The sequence below is a fragment of the Nasonia vitripennis genome, assembly GCF_009193385.2.
Source record: "Nasonia vitripennis strain AsymCx chromosome 1 unlocalized genomic scaffold, Nvit_psr_1.1 chr1_random0002, whole genome shotgun sequence".
NCBI classification, from domain to species: domain Eukaryota; kingdom Metazoa; phylum Arthropoda; class Insecta; order Hymenoptera; family Pteromalidae; genus Nasonia; species Nasonia vitripennis.
Window position 1 is genome coordinate 4,810,555 of NW_022279588.1, and position 20,728 is coordinate 4,831,282.

Below are 20,728 nucleotides of genomic sequence, written 5' to 3' on the forward strand. Positions count from 1 at the left end.
CAATTATGCTTATTCTTCTTCTTATTATTATTATTATATTACTATGATAATTTTTGTTATTGGTAAAAATACATAAAAGAATATTAATACTCGAACTTCATTTGCAATTAAAGAACACGTTGTTATTGAAAGGGAATTTTATATGCATTCATTAGTTTAATGAATGTTATCGTACATTCAATGATAATTCCACAGATAAATGTCTTTCACTCATAAAAGTTGTTGACAATATGTGCGAATCAGTATGTTCTTTTTTTATATTGTTTTCATCGAGTGTTTACCTCAGCTGCCTGTGTTATTTTTTAGGCAGTGAGTGAGTTTTGTGGGTATTCTAGTTCGATGCCGGAAAGTACGAATAGTACGTCTTTTTGTTTGTCAGTGGTATCATACAGTTGTAGAAAATTTCTTTAGTGATTTTACATAGATTTACATTATTCAATTTCAAAGTGAATAAAAGTTGAATAAAACCAAAAATAGAGTTTTCCGAACATCACAAAGTGGAACGAGAATTCTTCTCCAATGCATAAATTAATGATTTGATTCAATTTACATTTACTCGTTTTATTCTGGTAGAAATGTAGCAGTCGTGCCTTACATGCAAAAACACAGCTTGTATAAATTTTACCGCTTGTTTTCATTTTAGATTGAAAATTGAAAATTAATCCGTTAAACGTTCTAAACTTATTATTAGCATACTTTCAAGCGTTAAACATACCAGATAGTGTCACGAATTATCACGAAACAGAGTTGGCTGAAAAAATAAAAGAAATTTTAATAGATGCAACACATGATTTCAACGATGTAGAAATGATTACTGATGACTCTTTGGATTTTCAAGAAGAGTATAAAGACCATAATGTGGAAATAATTGAAGATGAAGTGCAACATCATTTTCCTGATCCGGATATAGCACCAACAAATCAATGTACAGCAGATAATGAAGAACTAGATTTTGAATACAAAAAAAGAGCTGTAGAATTTTGGAGAAGTAGCAAAACGAAGCAAAATTTAAGTCTCAAAACAGTGCAAAACAGATTCAAAAAAGTATCATCTATTAGTCAGCTACGTCGTTGGGCTCATTCAATTAATAAAGGTGACACGTATAGAGAAAAAGTAGCACAAATTTGTCAGTGTACCCTGGATAATTTTCAAGCAGCTCTCGACAGTGGTTCAATTATCCATGATGAAGATATAATTCGATGGGCCTTACAAGCTAAAAAAGAAATTGGTTTTGATGATATTAGATTCAAGGCTTCTAAACATTGGTTACTCAAATTTAAGCAAGCACACCGAATAGTTTCTAGGAAAATAAATAAGTTCATAACAAGAAAAACACTAGAAAGTAGTGCAGAACTTACGGCTAAAGCTGAAGCATTTATCGATGACGTTAAATCGTGTATACCAAGGATTGGACTCGAAAATTTGTATAATACAGATCAGAGCGGATTTCAGCTAGAAATGCATTCTGGAAGAACATTAGCAGTAGAAGGAGAAAAGCAAGTGCAATGTCTGGTACAGTCAATTTCGGCAACAACGCATAGTTATACTATACAGCCACTAATATCAGCTATTGGACAACTGTTGTCACCGCTATTTCTTATTTTAAAGGAACCAAGTGGCAAGTTTGGCCCTATTGTAGAACAAAACATATTTAGACCAGAAAACGTGTACGTGGAAGCATCCAAATCTGGAAAATTAACAAGTAAGGGAACTAATAACAATTTTTACATTGTAATATCGTTGATCAGTTAATTAGTAAGTCGTTTAATTGCAGATCACTTCAAAATCTGGTTGGAAAAAATATTTTATCCCTATGTAGGCCATCACTCAATACTATTACTTGATTCTTGGAGTGGTCATTGTGACAAAGTTATAGAAGAAACGATGCCACAAAATAAAATTATTAACATAAAAAAATTCCAACTGGAACCACAGGAAAAATACAACCACTTGATGTCTATGGATTCCGTATTTGGAAAAACTTTGTCCGAACATTTTCTGATAATGTAATGTTAATGGATCATGATATGAATTTACATGTGAGAAATAATATAATTAAACTTCAATCATTGGTTCACAACCAACTGTCTTCACCGAGATATATAGATTTGTTTAAATATTCCTGGTATAAAAGCGGTTACGTCAATGAAAAACCAGATAAATTTGATAATCCTATAGATTTCAGTTTTGGAAAGTCTTGTGCAACACATTGTGAAATAGAAGGGTGCACAAACATTGCAATTGTACGATGTGGTTGGTGCAAAAAAGCATTGTGCTTTAAACACTTTTATGAGGACTACCATTATTGTAAAAACATCGTAAAATAATATATTTTATGCTCAATACAAAAAATGCACTATGGCAAAAGATACAAGATTCTAGATTATTATTATACTCTAATATTATAAACAAAAATACATTATAAGTTGAATTTACAATAAAGGAATTTCAATAACATTCTGATAACAATTTCTACGGAAATTATAAAATTGCTTCACACACAGAATTTTCTTGTTTACAAATTTAGGAATTTGAGGTGGTTTGGTTAAAAAGCACGACCATTTAGTCTATTTGTTCTTTAGGGGTTTAGGGTTTAAGGCTCTTTAGTTCACATGTACAGGCTACAAAGATAAAACATTTATAACAAGTTTTTATGAAAGTTAAAATTTTTTTTCGACATTTTCGTCCACCACATTGGTTCCGCCATTTTGAATTTTCAAAATCTGATATCAGATTTGTAATCAGCGACCTCGAAAACCTCTATATACAAACTTTCTACGAAATATTATGTATTGAATTACATATTTACAGTTATTTTGTGTTAGGGGTGGTTTACCCCCTTAGGGGTAATATTTATGAAAACACCGAAAGACGTCAACTAAATTTTGTTATTAAGGATGTTTAAACATTTTTTCCAATTTTTTTTAGTCGGTTTAAACATTTTTATTATCATAAAAAATAGGGGATGCTACCCTTACTCTTCAAATCACCATGAAATACTTGCTCTTTTTGTAAGAAATAACCTCCAATTTGTTTCATTGAAAAATATTAATTTTAAGCCGAGATATTTAAAAAAAACGCTTTTTGGGGGTTAACTTTAGGGGAGGTTTTTACCCCTTAAAAGTGAAAATTAGCCGATCAAAAAAAAATACGTGTCTCTTATTTTTTTATGTTCTACAACATATATGAAAATCATCAAAATCGGTGAGTTCGGATTGGGTACCTTTCCTTGTCAGTCTACCAGGAGAAGGAGTGGACTGCACACGTACTCTTCGAGAGCCTGGGGCTCATGGACTACTGGGTATGGTGGAGACCGGAGCAAGCAGCGAGTACTACCATTCGCACGTTGCTCAGTTGAGAGCCAGATTATGAATGCTCGCTGCTGACTCCGAGGCTCCTTATATACCCGGGATGCTCCCTCTCTCCTGTGTTATCTGCGCGCACGCCCTCTACCAGCGCTTAGGTAGACTATTTACATGTGGCTACTAGCGCCACTCGGTCGGTAACTTGCCTACGCCAGGCAAGTTATCTGTTGCTGTTCTCTTAGCCCCCGGACTGGGCCTGCCGTCTCAATGCCCCCCAATAAAAATTTTTTTGAGACGTCACTGGGCCGATGAAAAACAATTTTTTATTTGTAAGGAAAGGCGGGGAGGAGTACAGCAACAGAGTACAATAGTATGTGCTCATTTTTTATGAACGTATAAAATTTATTATAGTTAAAAAACAATTTAAAAACATAAAAAATTCTTTTTTATAATAAAATTAACTTAATAAACAAAAATCGGCGTCGTTGCCATCGTCAAAAAAAAGAAATAATAAATAAAAAGTATAATTAGAAGCGAATGCCGTCTTCGGGAACGGCTCGTACTCGGCGACTGTGGCTTCGCCGATCTCCGCCGCTGCGTGCACCTTGCGGAGTATTTCTGCGATTGTTAGATCGGTGGTGCACGTAGCGATCTGAGTGGATGAAGCTGTCATGGCGGGGGCTGCCCTTCGTGCCCTCTTCTCCTTGAGTAGGCGCCTGCCTTCCTCGCGCCAGCCTTCGTTACGAGCCTGGGGCTCGTATGGCTCGTGGTGGTTGACTAGGAGGCGTTTTAGCGCGACCGGCCTGGTTTGCTGGCGGGGTGGGGGGCAGGGCGCCTCTTCCAACGGCTGCTTTGGCTGTGCCGGCTGATTCGGCTGCTGCAGTGTTGAGAACCCCGGTAGCCCCAGGTTGGCTCTGCTGGCGTTGTTCAGCGGGAGTAGGTGCACCACGGTGACGATGCGTGGCGCGGCAGCGGGTTTAGTTGGCTTTGGCCTGGCTGGGATGTACCGACGTGGGATCAGTACCTTGCTTGCTGTGGCCGGGTCTGGTGGGGTTGCCTCGGTCCCGGTCTTCTGATCCCGCTTCCCCCAGCCAGGCGGGGTTTTGTAAAACCAACCCTTCGCGAAGCGTTTGCTGCCGGGCACAAAGTTGCTGCCTCGGGCCATGCAAGTGCGGAGTCACGGGATGTTGTATTTCACCGTCCTTCAAAGAAAATGGTTCGCGGTTAAATTTTATTTTTCGCCCGCGTAGAGAGAGAGAGAGAGAGAGAGAGAGAGAGAGAGAGAGAGAGAGAGAGAGAGAGAGAGATAGAGGATTCGAACTGTCATTTACCAGCACTCTGCGTAGCCTTCAGCTAGCATCGCCTTGTCCACTTGCGTTATCTGGTCGCAGATCGCCATCGGCTCTGTCTGCGACCACGACTCCCGCTTCCTCGGCTTCGGCACCTGGGGCTCGCTGGCTGTTGGAGTAGCTTCAATTTTGACTGATAAGTGTCAACTGAGCTCATTACAGCTCTTTTTTCGGCGCTTAGGCTTTTTGGAATTCGGCGGCTGGCTGCGGCCGCTGTTTTTGTTTTTCGCCAGGTCACCTCGGTCGCAAGATGTGTATGTCGTTTCGTCGCGTGCGCGGTGTTATTCTCTCTCTCTCTCTCTCTCTCTCTCTCTCTCTCTCTCTCTCTCTCTCTCTCTCTCTCTCTCTCTCTCTCTCTAGTTTTTGTGATTTTACTGCGTTTACTGAATTTTTTTTTTTGAGTTTTTTATATTTTCAAATTGTTCTTTTAGTAAATTTGTTTGAATTGATAATTCACTGTTCTATGTATTTTAAAAATTGAATTTTCTTTTTGTGGTTTTTTCTTTTTGTGAATTGTGAATTCAATCTTCGAAGTATGGCTTAAGATTATTTATGTGAAACTTTCCTCGCTCTTTTTTCGTGTTAATATTTATAAGTTTGAAAGAACGCTGCGCGTTTGAGATCTATTCTATGTGCTTGCTCGCATGCTAGCGATATTCGTTTTTCGTTAGTTATCTCATCTTTTTCGGGCGGTATATACAAGTATTTTTCCCATACTCGCATGGGTTTTCGGCCGAAATGTAATTCCGTCGGTGTATAGTTCGTTGTTTCGTGGTGCGTTTCATTTATAATATTTTGTATTATTTTCACGTATCGCGACCAACCTTTATGTTTGTCGCTTACAAATGTGCGAAAGAATCGTCCTAACTCTCTATGTACCCTTTCTACTATGTTGCTTTGTGGGTGTCGGATAGATGAGTATACAAGTTTAATATTTTCGTTTTTTAACGCGTTTACAAATTTCTCGCTCGTAAATTGCGTCCCGTGGTCGCATATTATTGCTTCTGGTTTACCGTACGTCGATATATAATCCTTCGTCAGTTTTTTAATTACCGCGTGAGCTGTTGCTCGACGGAGAGGGTAAAACACAAAGTATTTACTGAAAACATCTATACTTGTTAATAAGTATTTTACTCCCCCCGCCGAGGTAGGAAGTGGACCGTAAAACTCTATTGACAGTAATTCACCAGGCTTTTGCGTCAAGATAAGCTGTGACATTTCCCTGTATTTTTAAGTTAAATGTTTAGTGCGATGGCAACTGTCACATGTTTTTAAAATTTTTGCTATTTTTCTGCGTAAGCCTGATGCGTAGAAATGCTCGCATAGCATTTTATTTAATTTTCGCTATTGTGTGGCCGTATATTGCGTGTACCTCGTTTATAAAATCTCTTAACACGCTATGTGGTATTACAATTTTTGATCGTTCTTTCGCTTTTTTATACAATACATGATCTATTAGCTCGTACCGTTTACAAGTTTTTTTCGTCGTTGTTTACAAGCTTGTTGATTAGTGTACGCGTTTGATGATCCCGCCTCTGGCTCTTTTCTATATTTTTACATATATTAATGAGTTCGTGGCTTGGTTTTTGCTGGACGATGGCGGAAATTATGATTTCCGATTGGCTTTCTGCTTTACTTTTTTCGCTTTCGTCCATGCGGCTAAGGTAGTCTGCTACTGCATTTTGTTTCCCTGGTATGTGCATTGGATTTAAATTAAAGTCCTGGATCGCGAGGTTCCACCTCTGTAATCTCTGTTTGTTGAACTTGCAAGTTCTTAGGAATGTTAGAGCCTCGTGAACCGTACGGACTCTGATTTCGATTGCCCCCCTTAAATATGTATCGAGCTTGTGAAGTGACCACACGAGGGCTAGCATTTCTTTTTCTGTGGTGAAATATGAGCATTCGCTACCCTTGAATGTTCTGCTTACAAAGCATACTACTTCTTCCTCTCCTTCATCGTGTAGTTGAGAGAGGACCGCGGCGAGTGCGAAGTCTGACGCGTCTGTCGTCAGTATGTATGGCTTTTTTGGATCGGCGTATTTTAAAATTATGTTATCATCAAAAAGCGTTTTTATTTTTTCGAACGCCTCTTGATGTTCGGTTGTCCAGTGGAACAGTATGTTTTTTCTCATTAAATTTAATAATGGTATTAGACTTTCAGCGAAGTGTTTTGTAAATTTTGATTAGAAGTTTATGAATCCCATAAAGCTTTGTAGCTGTTTTAGATTTTTCGGTCTTTTGAAATTACGAATTGTACGTATTTTCTTCGGATCCGGTCGTATTCCTTTTGCGGAAATATAATGCCCGAGAAATTCTATCTCTTCACAGAAAAATTTAGATTTTTTGAAATTCAATCGTAAATTATGTTCGATTAGCCTTTCGTATAATTTGTCGAGATGTTCTATATGTTCTTCGAACGTACGCGATTTGATCATTAGATCATGTACAAACAGTATCAGAAATTCATTGAAATCCCACGTGGCTTCCGCCAGTCCTCGAATTAACGCGGATCCGCTTGTTTTAATACCGAACGGTACAACGTTGAATTCGTAGACGTGACTGTCGACTTTGAACGCGGTGTATTTTCGAGAAGTTTCTGCTAGTCTGATTTGCCAGTAACTAGCCGTGAAATCTGTTACGCTTGTTATTGGCCTATCAGCGCATCGTTGTAATATCGTTGTAATATCGTTGTAATCCTCGTCGATACCGGGAGGTCCCTCGTAATTGTTTTGGAGAACCATGTTTAATTTTTGTGCGTTTAGGCACGGCCTTACCGATCCGTCGCGTTTTCTTACGATCTGTATCGGGTTAATATATACGCTATTCGAGCGTCTTATTACGTTTAATTTTAACATCCTGTCAAACTCTTCTAGTGCGTCTTGTCTGTCAGCGATGGGTATTGGGTGTGGTCGGCAAAACCAAGGTGTGTTGTCTGTTATAATCAATGTTCATAGGTTGTTAAGAGACCGGGTTTCTTTTCAAATACTTCTTTTCTTTTAATGATCAGATTTTTTAATATATTTCTTTGTGCCTCATTGAGGTTTTCACAAGAGTTAATTTTTCCATCGATCTTCTCGATTGTGAGTTCGTATGGATTTTCATAATTGTTTTCATAATCTTCGTAAAGATTATTGAGATCCGTGTGGTGCCCTTTTTCACTGTATCCACCAGCGTCTTGGATTGTTAGCGACGTGAACTCATTACGCTGCATTTTTTTGTCTACGTACGTTATTACTCCGTCGTTATCTTTCACCGAAAAGAGAATTTGTTCATGTACCGTGTCTATTAACATTTTTAATAGTTTGATTGTGTCGAACCCGATTATGCAAGGCTTGACTAGTTTGGGTATAACCAAGAATATGATTTTTTCAGACAGTTTTTCGAATTTCGTATTTAACCGTAATTGTATTTTAAGCCGAGCCGATTTGCTACCCGTAGCGCCCTTTATGACTTTACCGCAAATAGGTAATGTCGGACAAAGCTTAAAAGTTTCATAGTTCTGATGGTAAAATTCTTCAGACATGGCCGTTACCTCGCTTCCCGTATCTACGAGTGCGTCTACCTCTATATTTTCTATAAATATTTTTATTTCGGGGCAGTGGGATATTTCCACTTCGCGACCGTCCGGGGTAACATCGTGCAGTAATTCGTTGCGCGGGTTTTCCATTATGGACGCGATTTGAGCAGCTGGACGCAGCTACTGCATGTTTCCCGAGTTTTGTTTAGTTATGTCTTGAAAGTAATCCAAGACGTCGGTGTCGAAGGAACTTTCTGGGTTTTTTTTTTATTCCCCTGCCTTTTGTTCCCACCTTTGTTTTATGACCCTAACCCCTTATTCGTTATGTCGTCTGCTGTCTGCGTAACGTTTATATTGTGTGGCGTCCACGTCTTTTTCAGACCGGGATTGTTGCTTGATGTCTTGTTAGGCTGACTGTTTTTCGACTCATTGTTTCCCGCGGGTGGGTAGGTTGGTTTTTGATTTTGGTTATTTTGTTTGTTTTGCGCGTTCTGGTTAGTTTGTGCGTTGGCTCGATTTCGATTTGTGTCATCGTTATCGTAGTCTGCGAGTATCTCGAGAAATTTGTTTACTGACTTTATCTCGTGCCCGGTTACTGTACGTCGTATGTCTCGGTCGAAGTGCTCCGCGATCTTTTTGACGAGCTCGTGCTCCTCTAGACTTAGTTGTAGCTCGCGAGCTAGACCGAACATATAGGTGACATAGCTGACACGGCTTCGAGGTCCACGGGTGTACTGTCCGAATTCTACTTTTCGACCATTTGTTCTTTGGATTTGATTGTTCCAGTAGCGCTCCCTGAAGCGCGTCGAAAACGTCTCGAAATTATCCACCTCTGCTTGGAGTAGATACCACAAATTATGCGCGTCGCCTTCCAAGGCTTGAGATATGACGTATTTTAGCTCGTGGTCTTCCGGTTTGACCAATTTAATGTAATTGTCGAATTCTGACAAGAAGTTCATGGGTCTTTCGCTAGCTAGACCTTTGAATTTCGGCGTAGCTATTTTCACGCGTTTAGTTATATCAGTCGTAGATTCGGAGGAGCCACCGTTATTATTTTTTACGAGTTTTTCGAGTCGTGTAGACTCTCTTGCCTGTGTCTCGATAATTTTTTGCATACGCAGGCATAGCTCCGTCTGGGATGCTTTAGTTTCAATTAGTGTGCGTATATCCTTAAAATCTGATTGTAATTTAGTATGTTGGTCAGAGAGGGCATCATAGTTCGACTCGACGGTTGCTAGCCTCTTTTTCATCGCGTCATGGCTTTGTTGCAGGTTATCTATGTCAATCTTGTTATTGTCACTCTCTTTTTGATTCTTTCTAGCGTTAAGGCAAGAGCATTTATGCGCTCGATAGTTTCGAACTGCTTGTGTTCTTTACTCGTGTTTAAAAAACTCGTTCGTATATGTGGCTCTCCGAGAGAGTCCAAGTCTTCGTTAGTTTCTAATTTTTCTACTCCTTCGAGTGTGCTTTGTTTTTTGTCTAATGTGGCAAGCTCGTATACTACAGCATCTTTCCACTCTAGCTCTTTTTCCGCATTGTCTGGATTATGTTCATTTTGTAACTTTTGGATTTCTTCTAGGATCGCTAAAGAGCGCCTGTTGTGGGTTTTACCCGCGGCTACATACATTTTTTTTTATCTAAGGGTTATTCTAAAAAAAAAAAAATTTTTTTTTGATGCTTGAGATTGCCACATAGAATGGGGGAGATGTTACCGCGCTTTACATTAAGCTGCACGTCGGTTCGTGAATCGTTAGCTTACTCATCCCGTCGGTTATTTTCGAGATTTCCCGGTCGACCGAGTCGATTCGTGAGCTCAGGATTCGGAATTTTATGTCCGTTCGCGTCGATAGTTTCTCGATTAGCTTGAGTGTCTCAGTCTCTTCTTCGAGGAGCTCTTCGAAACCCTTTTCCAGGACGCGCAGATCACGATCGAGATTTAACACATTCTTATGACACGTTTTGACGTTCCTGTCCACATTTTGGAGGGCTTCGTAGTTCCGCGTGCTGCGCTTGGTTAACTCCCAGATCGCTTCGCAGAGATTATCGAGCCGCTTGTGTATTTGTTGCTCGGCGAGCGATAACTGAAGAAGCGGGATCATTGATTGTGGTGGAATCTCCAAGTCTCCAAAGTGAAAAGTAAAAATGTTCTAATGATTTCCCTTAGTCAATCTCCCGTACTATAACAAACTTAGGTCCCTGTTCGGGCGCCAATGAAACGGTCCGCGAAGGGTTATTACGCGAACGCGAAGGATTCGAGACCCGAGGTTAGTAAAGCGGGAGAGAAGTACATTCGAAGAGTGATAGCAGTCATTGATCCACCCGGTAATATCTATTGAGTGGACAAAAGACCTCCCTATCCTCTGTAATGGCCGAACCACCAGAGGAGAGCTGCTCGTGCGTAGAGGGAGATGAGTAGGGTATTCCCGCTACGCATATCCCGCACACTTAGGTAAACCACGCAGCTATTAGACTGATGTGTGAGGTACTACCATCTCACCATGAGTCTAGAACCAGATGCGCCACCTAAATGCAGGGTACTACCATCCTACACCGGTGACACAACTGATGAGGGGATGGGAGTGGGTAATACTAAACAAGGGTTTATATGCTTTAAATGTCTCTCAGTTATTTATTTAATCCTTCAATATTCTATGATAAGCGATACTGGATCTCAGTCTACCAGGAGAGGGAGTGGACTGCACACATACTCTTCGAGAGCCTGGGGCTCATGGACTACTGGGTATGGTGGAGACCGGAGCAAGCAGCGAGTACTACCATTCGCACGTTGCTCAGTTGAGAGCCAGATCATGAATGCTCGCTGCTGACTCCGGGGCTCCTTATATACCCGGGATGCTCCCTCTCTCCTGTGTTATCTGCGCGCACGCCCTCTACCAGCGCTTAGGTAGACTATTTACATGTGGCTACTAGCGCCACTCGGTCGGTAACTTGCCTACCCCAGGCAAGTTATCTGTTGCTGTTCTCTTATCCCCCGGACTGGGCCTGCCGTCTCAACTTATAGATTCTGATAATAAACTTATATAGCACGCATAATTTTTAAGTTACTTTTATACTTCTACATTCTTATAATATACTCATATAGTATGTATTATTTCAAAGTAACACTTATACGTCTACACTTGTAAAATTTTTTCACATTAAGACTTATAGATTTTCATAATATACTCATATAATATGCATTATTTTAAAGTACCCTTTATACTTCTACACTTATGAAATTTTTTCACTTTCATGCACTTAGATTTTCTACATTCATTCTCTATTATATTCATTATTCTTTATAGAAATGGAACTTGTGATTGATGTACAGGGTTTTAAAGGCGTTGAGGATGATTTCATCTTGAAAGAACTGGCCTACATCAATCCTAATGAAGAGTCTCCTGTTCCAACAGTAGCTCTTTTTAAGCCTCCTTATGATTGGAGTTTGTTACCTTCTAAATCTAAGTCTGAAAACTTGTACCTACAGCATTATTTTCATGGTCTAAGTTGGTCAGACGGTGTTGTATCGTATGATAAAATTGACGCTGTAGTACAAAAAATAAAGGATTTAGCTGAGGGCTAACTCACTCACCATTTGGGTAAAGGGTGAACAAAAGCAAAAGTGGTTACAGCCCTACTTTGAGGAGGTCAATAATCTTGAGGACGCTGACTGCCCATCCTTAAGATCTGATCGATTCAAACCACCGATTATCTGCAAATACCATCCAGAGGGTTGGCAAAATAATTTTGCTGTACAAAACGTACAGGCAATTCAACGCTGGATAGCTGGTGCAGATTTCGCATCTAGTTACCGACACTCTACGACCTTCGTCATGAAATTCTTCTACTGACGAAAATTAGGCAAGTATTTATAATATTTTATACTCATCAGTTTTTTTTAATACAGATTTTAATTATTTTTTAAATGTTTTCAGGCACTATGAACCTCATTAATCTTGCTGCCAAAACTCCATCCTTCCTACCAACGAGACGAATTCGGGATTTGGAGCTCAACAAAATGTACAAGATTACCAAAATAAAAAAACTGCCAATCCGATACGGGATGAAAATTGTGCTGGAGTTAGATGAAAATTTCAATGTTTTTCTTCCGACAAAAGTTGATACTCTACTAACAGAAAATGATGAGGCGTATGCTAACTTTCAAGATGAGTTAGCGAAGAGAGAGGTTTATTCAAAATCTTTGGGAGGTTGTTTGATTGAATTTGTATGAATTCATAATAATTCTTTTTAATTTTCTTTTATAATTAGACTGTATTACATAATTGACTTGTGGTCTTTAGTATGTTTAATCATTTTCAATACTAATATGCAAGTTGATTTTATTGAAATAACTGCAATATTTCTTCAAGAATTTTCATTTGTCTACTGTGTGACTAGACTGTAGTATATGTACTCAACCATCTTTTATAAGCTTTATAATTTTTTAAGATTCTATCTATGTTAAGTATTATTTATATAATTACTGCGATTATTCTTCAAGATTTTCATTTATCTACTGTGTGACTAGACTATAGTATATACTCATCTATTTTTTTAGATTCCATCTATGTTCAGTATTTGCTTTATATTTATCATTTTTTATTACTTTTTGTAAAAGACTTCTTACCACTTTAGTATTTTAAATATAAGTTTATAGTCTGAATGAAGGCGCAATGAGTCATTATATAAGGGGAAAACATTACTCATTACTACATTTTCTTTTTTGTATTACTTTTATGATGTGCATCTAGTAAAAATATTTCATAAAATGTATTATTAGATATAAGTAACTTTGAATAAATATAAGTTTTTTTTTTAAATATGAATTTTTGTTCAACCCATTCCATCTTTAAATCATTTCTCCTTTATCAATTTAGAAAGAATAGAATAATAGGATGGAAAAGTATTTATTTTGCAACTGTCAAAGATAAGACTTAATTCTACATTGATATAGAAAAAGAAAGAAAAAATTCATGTATTTATTTAAACTCTTTCTATATGTATACTTTAACAAATAATAAATGATCCATAAAGTAATAAATTATAATACTCGGATGAAATCGGTAAGAAATTCAAATGCAGGCTGCCGCGTGGAACGTCGGTAAAACATATACACATAAGAACAATTTTTTAAATTCCATACATGAATCGAATTTACATTCCGGCTGCCCGCGTCGGACGTCGAACGTCGGACGTCGGTATGACAGATTTACCCGTTATCGACTGTCGGTATTCGGTAACGCCGTAGCCGCTCTGTCGCCGTAGCCGCGCAGCTCCTACTACTCTAGCTTGTATTACGTTTGACAGAACTTTGTAGCACGTTGCTAAAAGTGAGATACCCTATAGTTATTGCAGTCTGTCTTATCCCCCTTTTTAAAAATCGGTAAAATGATAGATTTCTTCCAATTTTCAGGTAATGTTTTATTTTTCCAGATGGCACATACTAGTTTATAGATTTTAAAAGTAAGCTCGACGCACAGTGGGGCCATTTGAAAAAGTTTGGACAAAAATTCTGATTCAATTGGGGTTACAGAGGAATGAAACTTGGTGAGAATCTTCGTTTTTTAGTGTTCTTTTCGAATCCGAATCCCTCGAAAAGATTTATTTGAAGGGTTCAAAATGGCGGTCTGCGATAACTCTAACAGTCACAAATATCATTACGGGAAAGCAGTTATATGTCGTTAAGACTCGCTGGAAGAGAAAAACAATAAGTAAAAAAAACTTATTCTTATGTATTTTCTCCCACTGAACAGGAATCTACTATTGTTTTTGGCCTATGTAGCCCCCGTTCTTCAATAACCCCAAAAATTACTCCAAAAATCAGTATTACGCGGTCAAAACTTAGAAAAATGAGAAAAACATTAAGCAAAAAAATTATAAAAAGGCTTATACTTATGTAGTTTTTCCCGCTTAACACGGATCCACCATTGTTTTCAGTCTATGTAGCCCTCGTTCTTTCATAACCTCAACAACAGTATTATGCTGTTAACACTCGCAAACATAAGCAAAAAATTAAAGATAAAGCTTATTTTTATGTATTTTATTCCACTAATCACTAATCTTACTTTATTTTACGTCCTCTCAAACGTTTGTCTCGAACTTTAAATAACACCTCATTAATGCAGATAAACGTGATTCAAAATTGCAGGGGTGGTTACAAAGCTTTGAATTAGCTTAATGACTATGATTTTACCTTGCTGATCTTTAATTTAATTATTGTTTTGGCTCTTTTTTTGTCTCAGACATCCCCTTAAATAGTTATATTATTAATTCGGTTGTATTTACAAGTTTTATCAAAATATGTCAAGTTTTGATAAATTTTGTACATGCAAACGAATTAAAATTTATGCTATGTATATATTATTAAAAATATAAAAATTAATTTTTTTAATAAATAAATAATGAAATCTCTAACATAATAATTAATCTATAAAGAAATTGTTTTTTTGGAAAAGTATGTTTCGTTATATAGTTTACTTAATACATTCGTTTAGCAGAATACTGTTAAGTGATTATTAATCTTAACAATTATTTTTATTACTTGGGTTTGTCGCACTACACTCTAATCCGAGAGCGGTCAGCAAAAAAAATAAATTTACTAACTGCAGTTGCGTGACTCTCTGTTTACTTAATTATCAAAATGATCTGCATCAAAACATTTATTTAAAGACACTTACTTTGTTCGATGGGGCCTTGGGGATATAGAAAATTATTCTGGATCGAAATGACGTTCAAAAGTTGATATAATTTCTCAGAACTTCTTTGGGGTTTCTTCTCGTCAAAAATATTCAGACAAATTCAATTAGACGATCAATTTCGGACAAATCAATTTGTAGGATCAAAACTCGGAGAAATAAAGCTTTTGTAGAATCAATTTTATTTTCATCAATCTAGGAGACACAATAGACTAAACTTGACATTACACTCTGTACTCAATTCAAAAGAAACTTTAAATTAAACTCTCCTCCTCCTCCCTTATAATTGAATATTGAATGATTAAATAAATAAATGAAAGACATATAAACTATGTTAACCCTTGTTTAGCATTACCCGCTCTCATCCCCCCATCAGTTGTGTCACCGATGTAGGATGGTAGTACCCTGCATTTAGGTGGCGCATCTGCTTCCAGATTCATGGTGAGATTGTAGTACCTCACACATCAGTCTAATAGCTGTGTGGTTTACCTAAGTGTGCGGGATATGCGTAGTGGGAATACCCTACTCATCTCCCTCTAGACACGAGCAGCTCTCCTCTGGTGGCTCGGCCATTACAGAGGATAGGGAGGTCTTTTGTCCACTCAATAGATATTACCGGATGGATCAAAGACTGCTATCACTCTTCGAATGTGCTTCTCTCCCGCTTTACTAACCTCGGGTCTCGAATCCTTCGCGTTCGCGTATTAACCCTTCGCGGACCGTTTCAGGGCCTAAGCTACGGTCAACGGCTAAACTGCAGCGTCGACTATGCACGTGCGCTTTCAGCAGAGGGAGGAGAAGTTTGTTTTTGGTTTAGGGTTACTTCTTGCGCTCGTTAAGCGTCGAAGTTTCTGGATTTTTCCTACTGTCTTTGTTTCATTTGATTTAATATTTCTGAATATTTATGCAGAAACTTCGTCACTTAACAATGCATTTTAATACTTGCTAAAGACGATTTTGCTTAAGTCTACGATTACAGCGTATTATGTGCTGTATCGTTCTTTTGTTGTCAGTGATTCTAAGTATTTACCAAATTATTTTTAATACAAAATTTATACATGTATACATTTATTCATATATGTAATATATAAAATTATCAAAACTTCACAAAAGTAAATATTAGGTTTAACGCCGATTTATCCGTTGCAGTTAGTTTTAAGCCGACTTATTTAGAGTTTAGTTAGTGAGAAAAGTTATTCGAAGCAACTTAAATATGAGTTGATATACCATAAAGGTAAAGGATTTGGTAGAAGTGTTAAAAAATAATCAGAATTTAGATTTTATAATAAAAAAAGATTCTGTAGTGCTGTATGTTTTGGACAAGTTTCATTTAGACAGAAGTAAGCACATCAAGGTTGATATTAAAGAAAAACTCAGAAGATCTTTTTTCAATAATTATACGAAAAAATTGAATAAATTGCCCAAAAACAGAAGAAATATTACAGAGTTTCAAAAAGAGTATGTTCGTTTGTTGGGAACTGATATTTCGTTTAATTTAGGTTGTTATAAACCTATTCAAACAGGTAATTGTTTTTGTTTATTAAATAAAATTTTGTGTTGTTGTGCACAATACGTTTTATACATATATAATTTTATAATCTGTATAAGATAAGATTTTATATAAGAGCCTGACACATTAAAATTTTTTTACGCAAATTAACAATTTAGCCTATTAGTATGGGAAAGTGTAGTATTATTGGACAGACGTAAAATTTTTACTTTGAATATCATTTAAAACGTACGAAAAAGAACTATAAAAAAGACTCTCAAAATTTGAGAGTTTACTTCCAAAATTGAGAGTTAACTCCCAAAATTCAGTGTTTACTCTTAAAAAACGAGGGTTTTACCCTCAATATTGAGTTTATAGTCTCCTGCCTGTGGGTACACCCTCAAAATTGAGAGTATACTCTGAAAAATTAAGAATTAACACTCGGGACTCGAGGGTTAAATCAAGAAGTTGGGAGTATACCCTTTAACATTGAGTGTTAACTCTCAAACATTGAGTGTTAACTCTCAAACATTGAGTGTTAACTCTCAAACATTGAGTGTTAACTCTTAAACATTGAGAGTTAGTCTTAAAGGGTGAGTGTTAATTCTCAAACATAGAGAAACTAACCCTCAACTCTGAGCGTTAACTCTTAAACATTGAGAATATAACTCTCACCTTAAAGAATTAAATTCTTAAATTTTATATAAGAGAGTGTATACACACAATATTAAATACTTACTAGTTAATTAGTCACTTAATTACACTTAATTTTTTTTTAAATACATAAAACTTAAATACTACATCTGCAGTTGATTATAGTATATATAAGACTGGTAATAATATATATAAATAAATAGTTGTTTGATATTGTGAACGGTCAGTTGCGGCCTCGTAGCTATCGCGCGCGGATCCTTTTATATTTCCAAGGACGACGCGAAGCCTCCTGGTGCCGTCACCAGCAACAGGCACGACGATTCTGTAGATAAGGCAGCAACCCAGAGTTTCTGCCAGGCCGTATTGGCGCTATTGCTGCGAGTGATGTTCTTCCTGTCAGTAGTGGGGATCCACCTCTGGCTCCAGCGCTGACAGGTGAGGTTAGGAGCCCCAGGTGCACAGGATAACAGAACATATAAAACAATGTTGTTGATCCTCTGATGCATTTATCACGAATACATCCGAGAATCAACGGCTCGTAATTCTGTGTTGTAATCGCGTGTCGTTATTCTAACGACACGTCGCACCTCTTCTTTATCTCTTTAATTAATATTTCGTTTTTTCCTTTTCTTCTTTGCCAGTACTGCAAGGTGATTCCGCCGGTGGTTCTCAACCCTGTTGTGGCGCTGAGGGGGATCTTGTCGGGACACAAGCCCAAGATTGTCCCTCAAACCTTACGGGCTACCCAGGCTCGAGGGTTTTATATGAATCCCGGTGCTGTGGAGGGCCTTGTCGGCACAGAGCCAAGCGTCCAGATAATTGGGATGTTTCTGGTACGTAGTTGTTTATTCTCTTGGTATGATTTATTGACTTTTTCAATTTCGTATGCAATCATTAATTTAAATTCTTTCAGGTTTCTTCTCCTTTTGAGAGGATTCCCCTCGTTCTCGAGGAATTGGACCTGCTCCATGATACCCTCGTGGAGGCTGTGTTCGCCGGTAAGTTATCCCCTGTATATGGGAGGAACTTGCTGGAAAAGAGGGTGGAGTCTCTCCTGGGCAACATGCCCTTGCACCTGGATCCTAACCGGAACCTAGCCATTTGCTGCGGTGATGGGATAAACAAGGTCACGTTTTACCTGGCTGGATGATTTGCGTTTACGGAGGCTTACTCTGAGGACGGGTGGAGCGACAGCGTCATCCTGATGCGGTGGGGAGAGTCCGGTGCCGTCAAGCATGGCTTTGCGTCTCTGGGGATGACTTCAGTCGAGTCGCTAAGGTCTTATCTCGCCTCATCCGGCAGCTCCGAAACCTTGGTAAGGATGACGTTTCCAATTGGAGGAAGCGATGTCCGGCTTCACATTTCCATAAAAACTTGATGTTGTTCGTCAGGTTTCTCCGGGCTAAAAGGATGCTTTGTCAGCTTGTCGTCCAGCGCCCTGGAGATTTGGTTTATGTGGGGCCAGGGGTCGTTCATCAGGTCATCAACCTCGGCGTTTCCCTTGCTGAGGCTGTGAACGTCGGGGGGTTGGCCTGGAACTCCTCTGGAAATCGATTTATCCCTTGCGGCTGCCCGAATACCGCCGTAGGTTTGATCAGACCGAACATCAGGTCTCAGGCCGTCATCCAAAACAACGTGCGGCGCGTATATGAGTGTAAGGTTCGACGGTATCCCTTCGTGACGTTGTCTCCTTCCAAGTACGACGCGCACGTGGAATTTCACCAGCGCGCCCTGACAAAGCTTCTGCCTCGGAGGTGTGTTCGAGGAAGAACGTGCGGAAGCATGATGCGTCGTGCGCGAGATCTTCCGCTAAAGAGGGTATGGGTGATTCCTTGCCCAAGTTCACCCGCTCGACTCGCCGTAACCGTGACTCGGGAAATGCTCCTGTTGCTAGAGCCTCCCAGCCTCAGCGCCGGAAGTAGTTAGGTTTATTTAGTAATGTATTTGTATAGTTCGTAGTGTAAGATAGACTAAAATAGTTAATAGATGTTGCACCGATGGCTGTAAATTGTTGCAAATAGTAGTAAGTAAGTACCGCGCGGTAGGCGATTGTATATATTTAATGACTATGTTTTAACACTATTCAATTGCTTCTACGACCGCGAGTGATAGTACTTGACCGAACTTGATATGTGCTTTTAGCTATACAGTGCAGGTATGCGTTGCATATTCTAATAAAGATCTCTGCTTTAAGGAATTGACCATTTACTATTCATTGAGTATTCTCCGCCTCTAATCCTAGTAATGTAATCAATCGCAGTTCTCCTTTAATAAGCGGTTGCTGATTCGACTGTGTCCCCTTCTTTGGTGCGACTGTTATCAGTTGCGGTGGGGCCATGGGGTTCTTATTATATCTCCCCGTTCGCCTCGCTGGGAATTCGGTTCGTTGCTGCTGTTTTCAAATTATTTTATTCCATACTATCTTTCGTGATTATTTATTTAAACCCTAGTCCTGATCCAAGCAATATCTCCTCCTGGCTCTTTCGTTAATTTTGTTATTTATTGATTCTTTGTGTATGATTCTACTTGTTTGCAGTTGACCATCCCTATTTTAAATTGCCACGTGAACGCGTATAGATAATACAGTCAGCATCTGCCACGAAGGGTGATTAGAACCATCTAGAGTGCGCAGGATTATAATAATAGTAAGTTGTTAAGATAAATCATAGGTACTTTACAATTAATAAATAAAGACTAAACTTACTAAATACTACTGTAAAACGACAACATCCTAAGCTTAATATAACGAAACTCCGTCAACTCTGTAAACTAAACGTCTGTGAAGTGCTCTGGGCCAATAAAAGCATAACAATCAATATAAATAAAATCCTTGTGTACTAAATTGATAATAATAACTAAACCTCAGATGCGTCGGTTATCACTAAAAAGGGCATAGTTAGGTCCGATGCCTTCATCACTGGTTCCTCGCACAATACCGTTCGTAATTTGTCAAAGGCTTGCTGATGCTCTTCTTTCCACACGAAGGGCTCGTTCTTTCTCAACAGTCTAGATAGGATTGCTGCTGATTTCGCGAAGTCCTTGATAAAGCGCCTGTTATATCTTGCGAGTCCTAAGAATTGTTTGATTTTCTTGGCGTTTGTTAGTACTGGAAATTTATTTACTGCCTTTATTTTCTTAGGATCTGCTCGAATTTTTTCTCCTCCAGCGATATGTCCTAAAAAGTGTGCCTCTCGCTGCAGAAATTGGCACTTCATAGGTTCGATTGTCAAGTTAGCGTTGTCTATTCTCTTCATCAAGTGTCGGAACTTCTTACCGTGCTCTTCAAGATCCCTAGCGAAAACGATTATATCATCTAAGTAGACGTACAGTTCTGTTCCTTGTAAGCCTGCAAGTGCTAAGTCCATCAGGGACTGAAATGTCGAAGGAGCGCCTTTGAGTCCCATTCCTAAACGTTGATAGCAGTAATGACCAAACGGTACAGTAAAAGCTGTTTTGTGGGCGTCTGCGGGGTCCATTGGTATCTATGGCGGTTATGTACCTGGCTAAGGCGATGCTATTAATAATATCCGCTGTATTGGGTATCGGGTAGCTACTTCTCACCGTTACTTCATTCAGTTTTCTAAAGTCTGTTACTAATCGCCATCTTTTCGTACCGTTCGCGCGGGCTTTTTGGGTATCATGTATGTAGGAGAGCTGTAGGGTGAATCTGTTGGTCTGATTATGTTCGTCCTTCAGCATCTGCTCTATCTGGCGCCCTAACT

At 38.6% G+C, this 20,728-nt stretch overlaps 1 protein-coding gene across 1 annotated transcript; it reads left to right on the plus strand.

Annotated features, from left to right (window-relative positions):
• The first annotated feature begins 17,552 nt into the window (after nucleotides 1–17,552).
• LOC116416215 lies at nucleotides 17,553–19,203 on the plus strand. The gene is made up of 2 exons (XM_031923903.1): nucleotides 17,553–17,839; nucleotides 17,920–19,203. Exons 1-2 carry the CDS (start codon nucleotides 17,771–17,773, stop codon nucleotides 18,154–18,156), a joined length of 306 nt encoding a protein of 101 aa, XP_031779763.1. The 5' UTR covers nucleotides 17,553–17,770; the 3' UTR covers nucleotides 18,157–19,203.
• The last annotated feature ends 1,525 nt before the right edge of the window (nucleotides 19,204–20,728 follow it).

Excerpts from the sequence above, each read along its gene's own strand:
- LOC116416215 (XM_031923903.1), top strand. The coding sequence starts at position 17,771 with ATGAATCCCGGTGCTGTGGAGGGCCTTGTCGGCACAGAGCCAAGCGTC. Across the intron at positions 17,840-17,919 it reads AGATAATTGGGATGTTTCTG|GTTTCTTCTCCTTTTGAGAG; the intron begins GTACGTAGTTGT and ends AAATTCTTTCAG.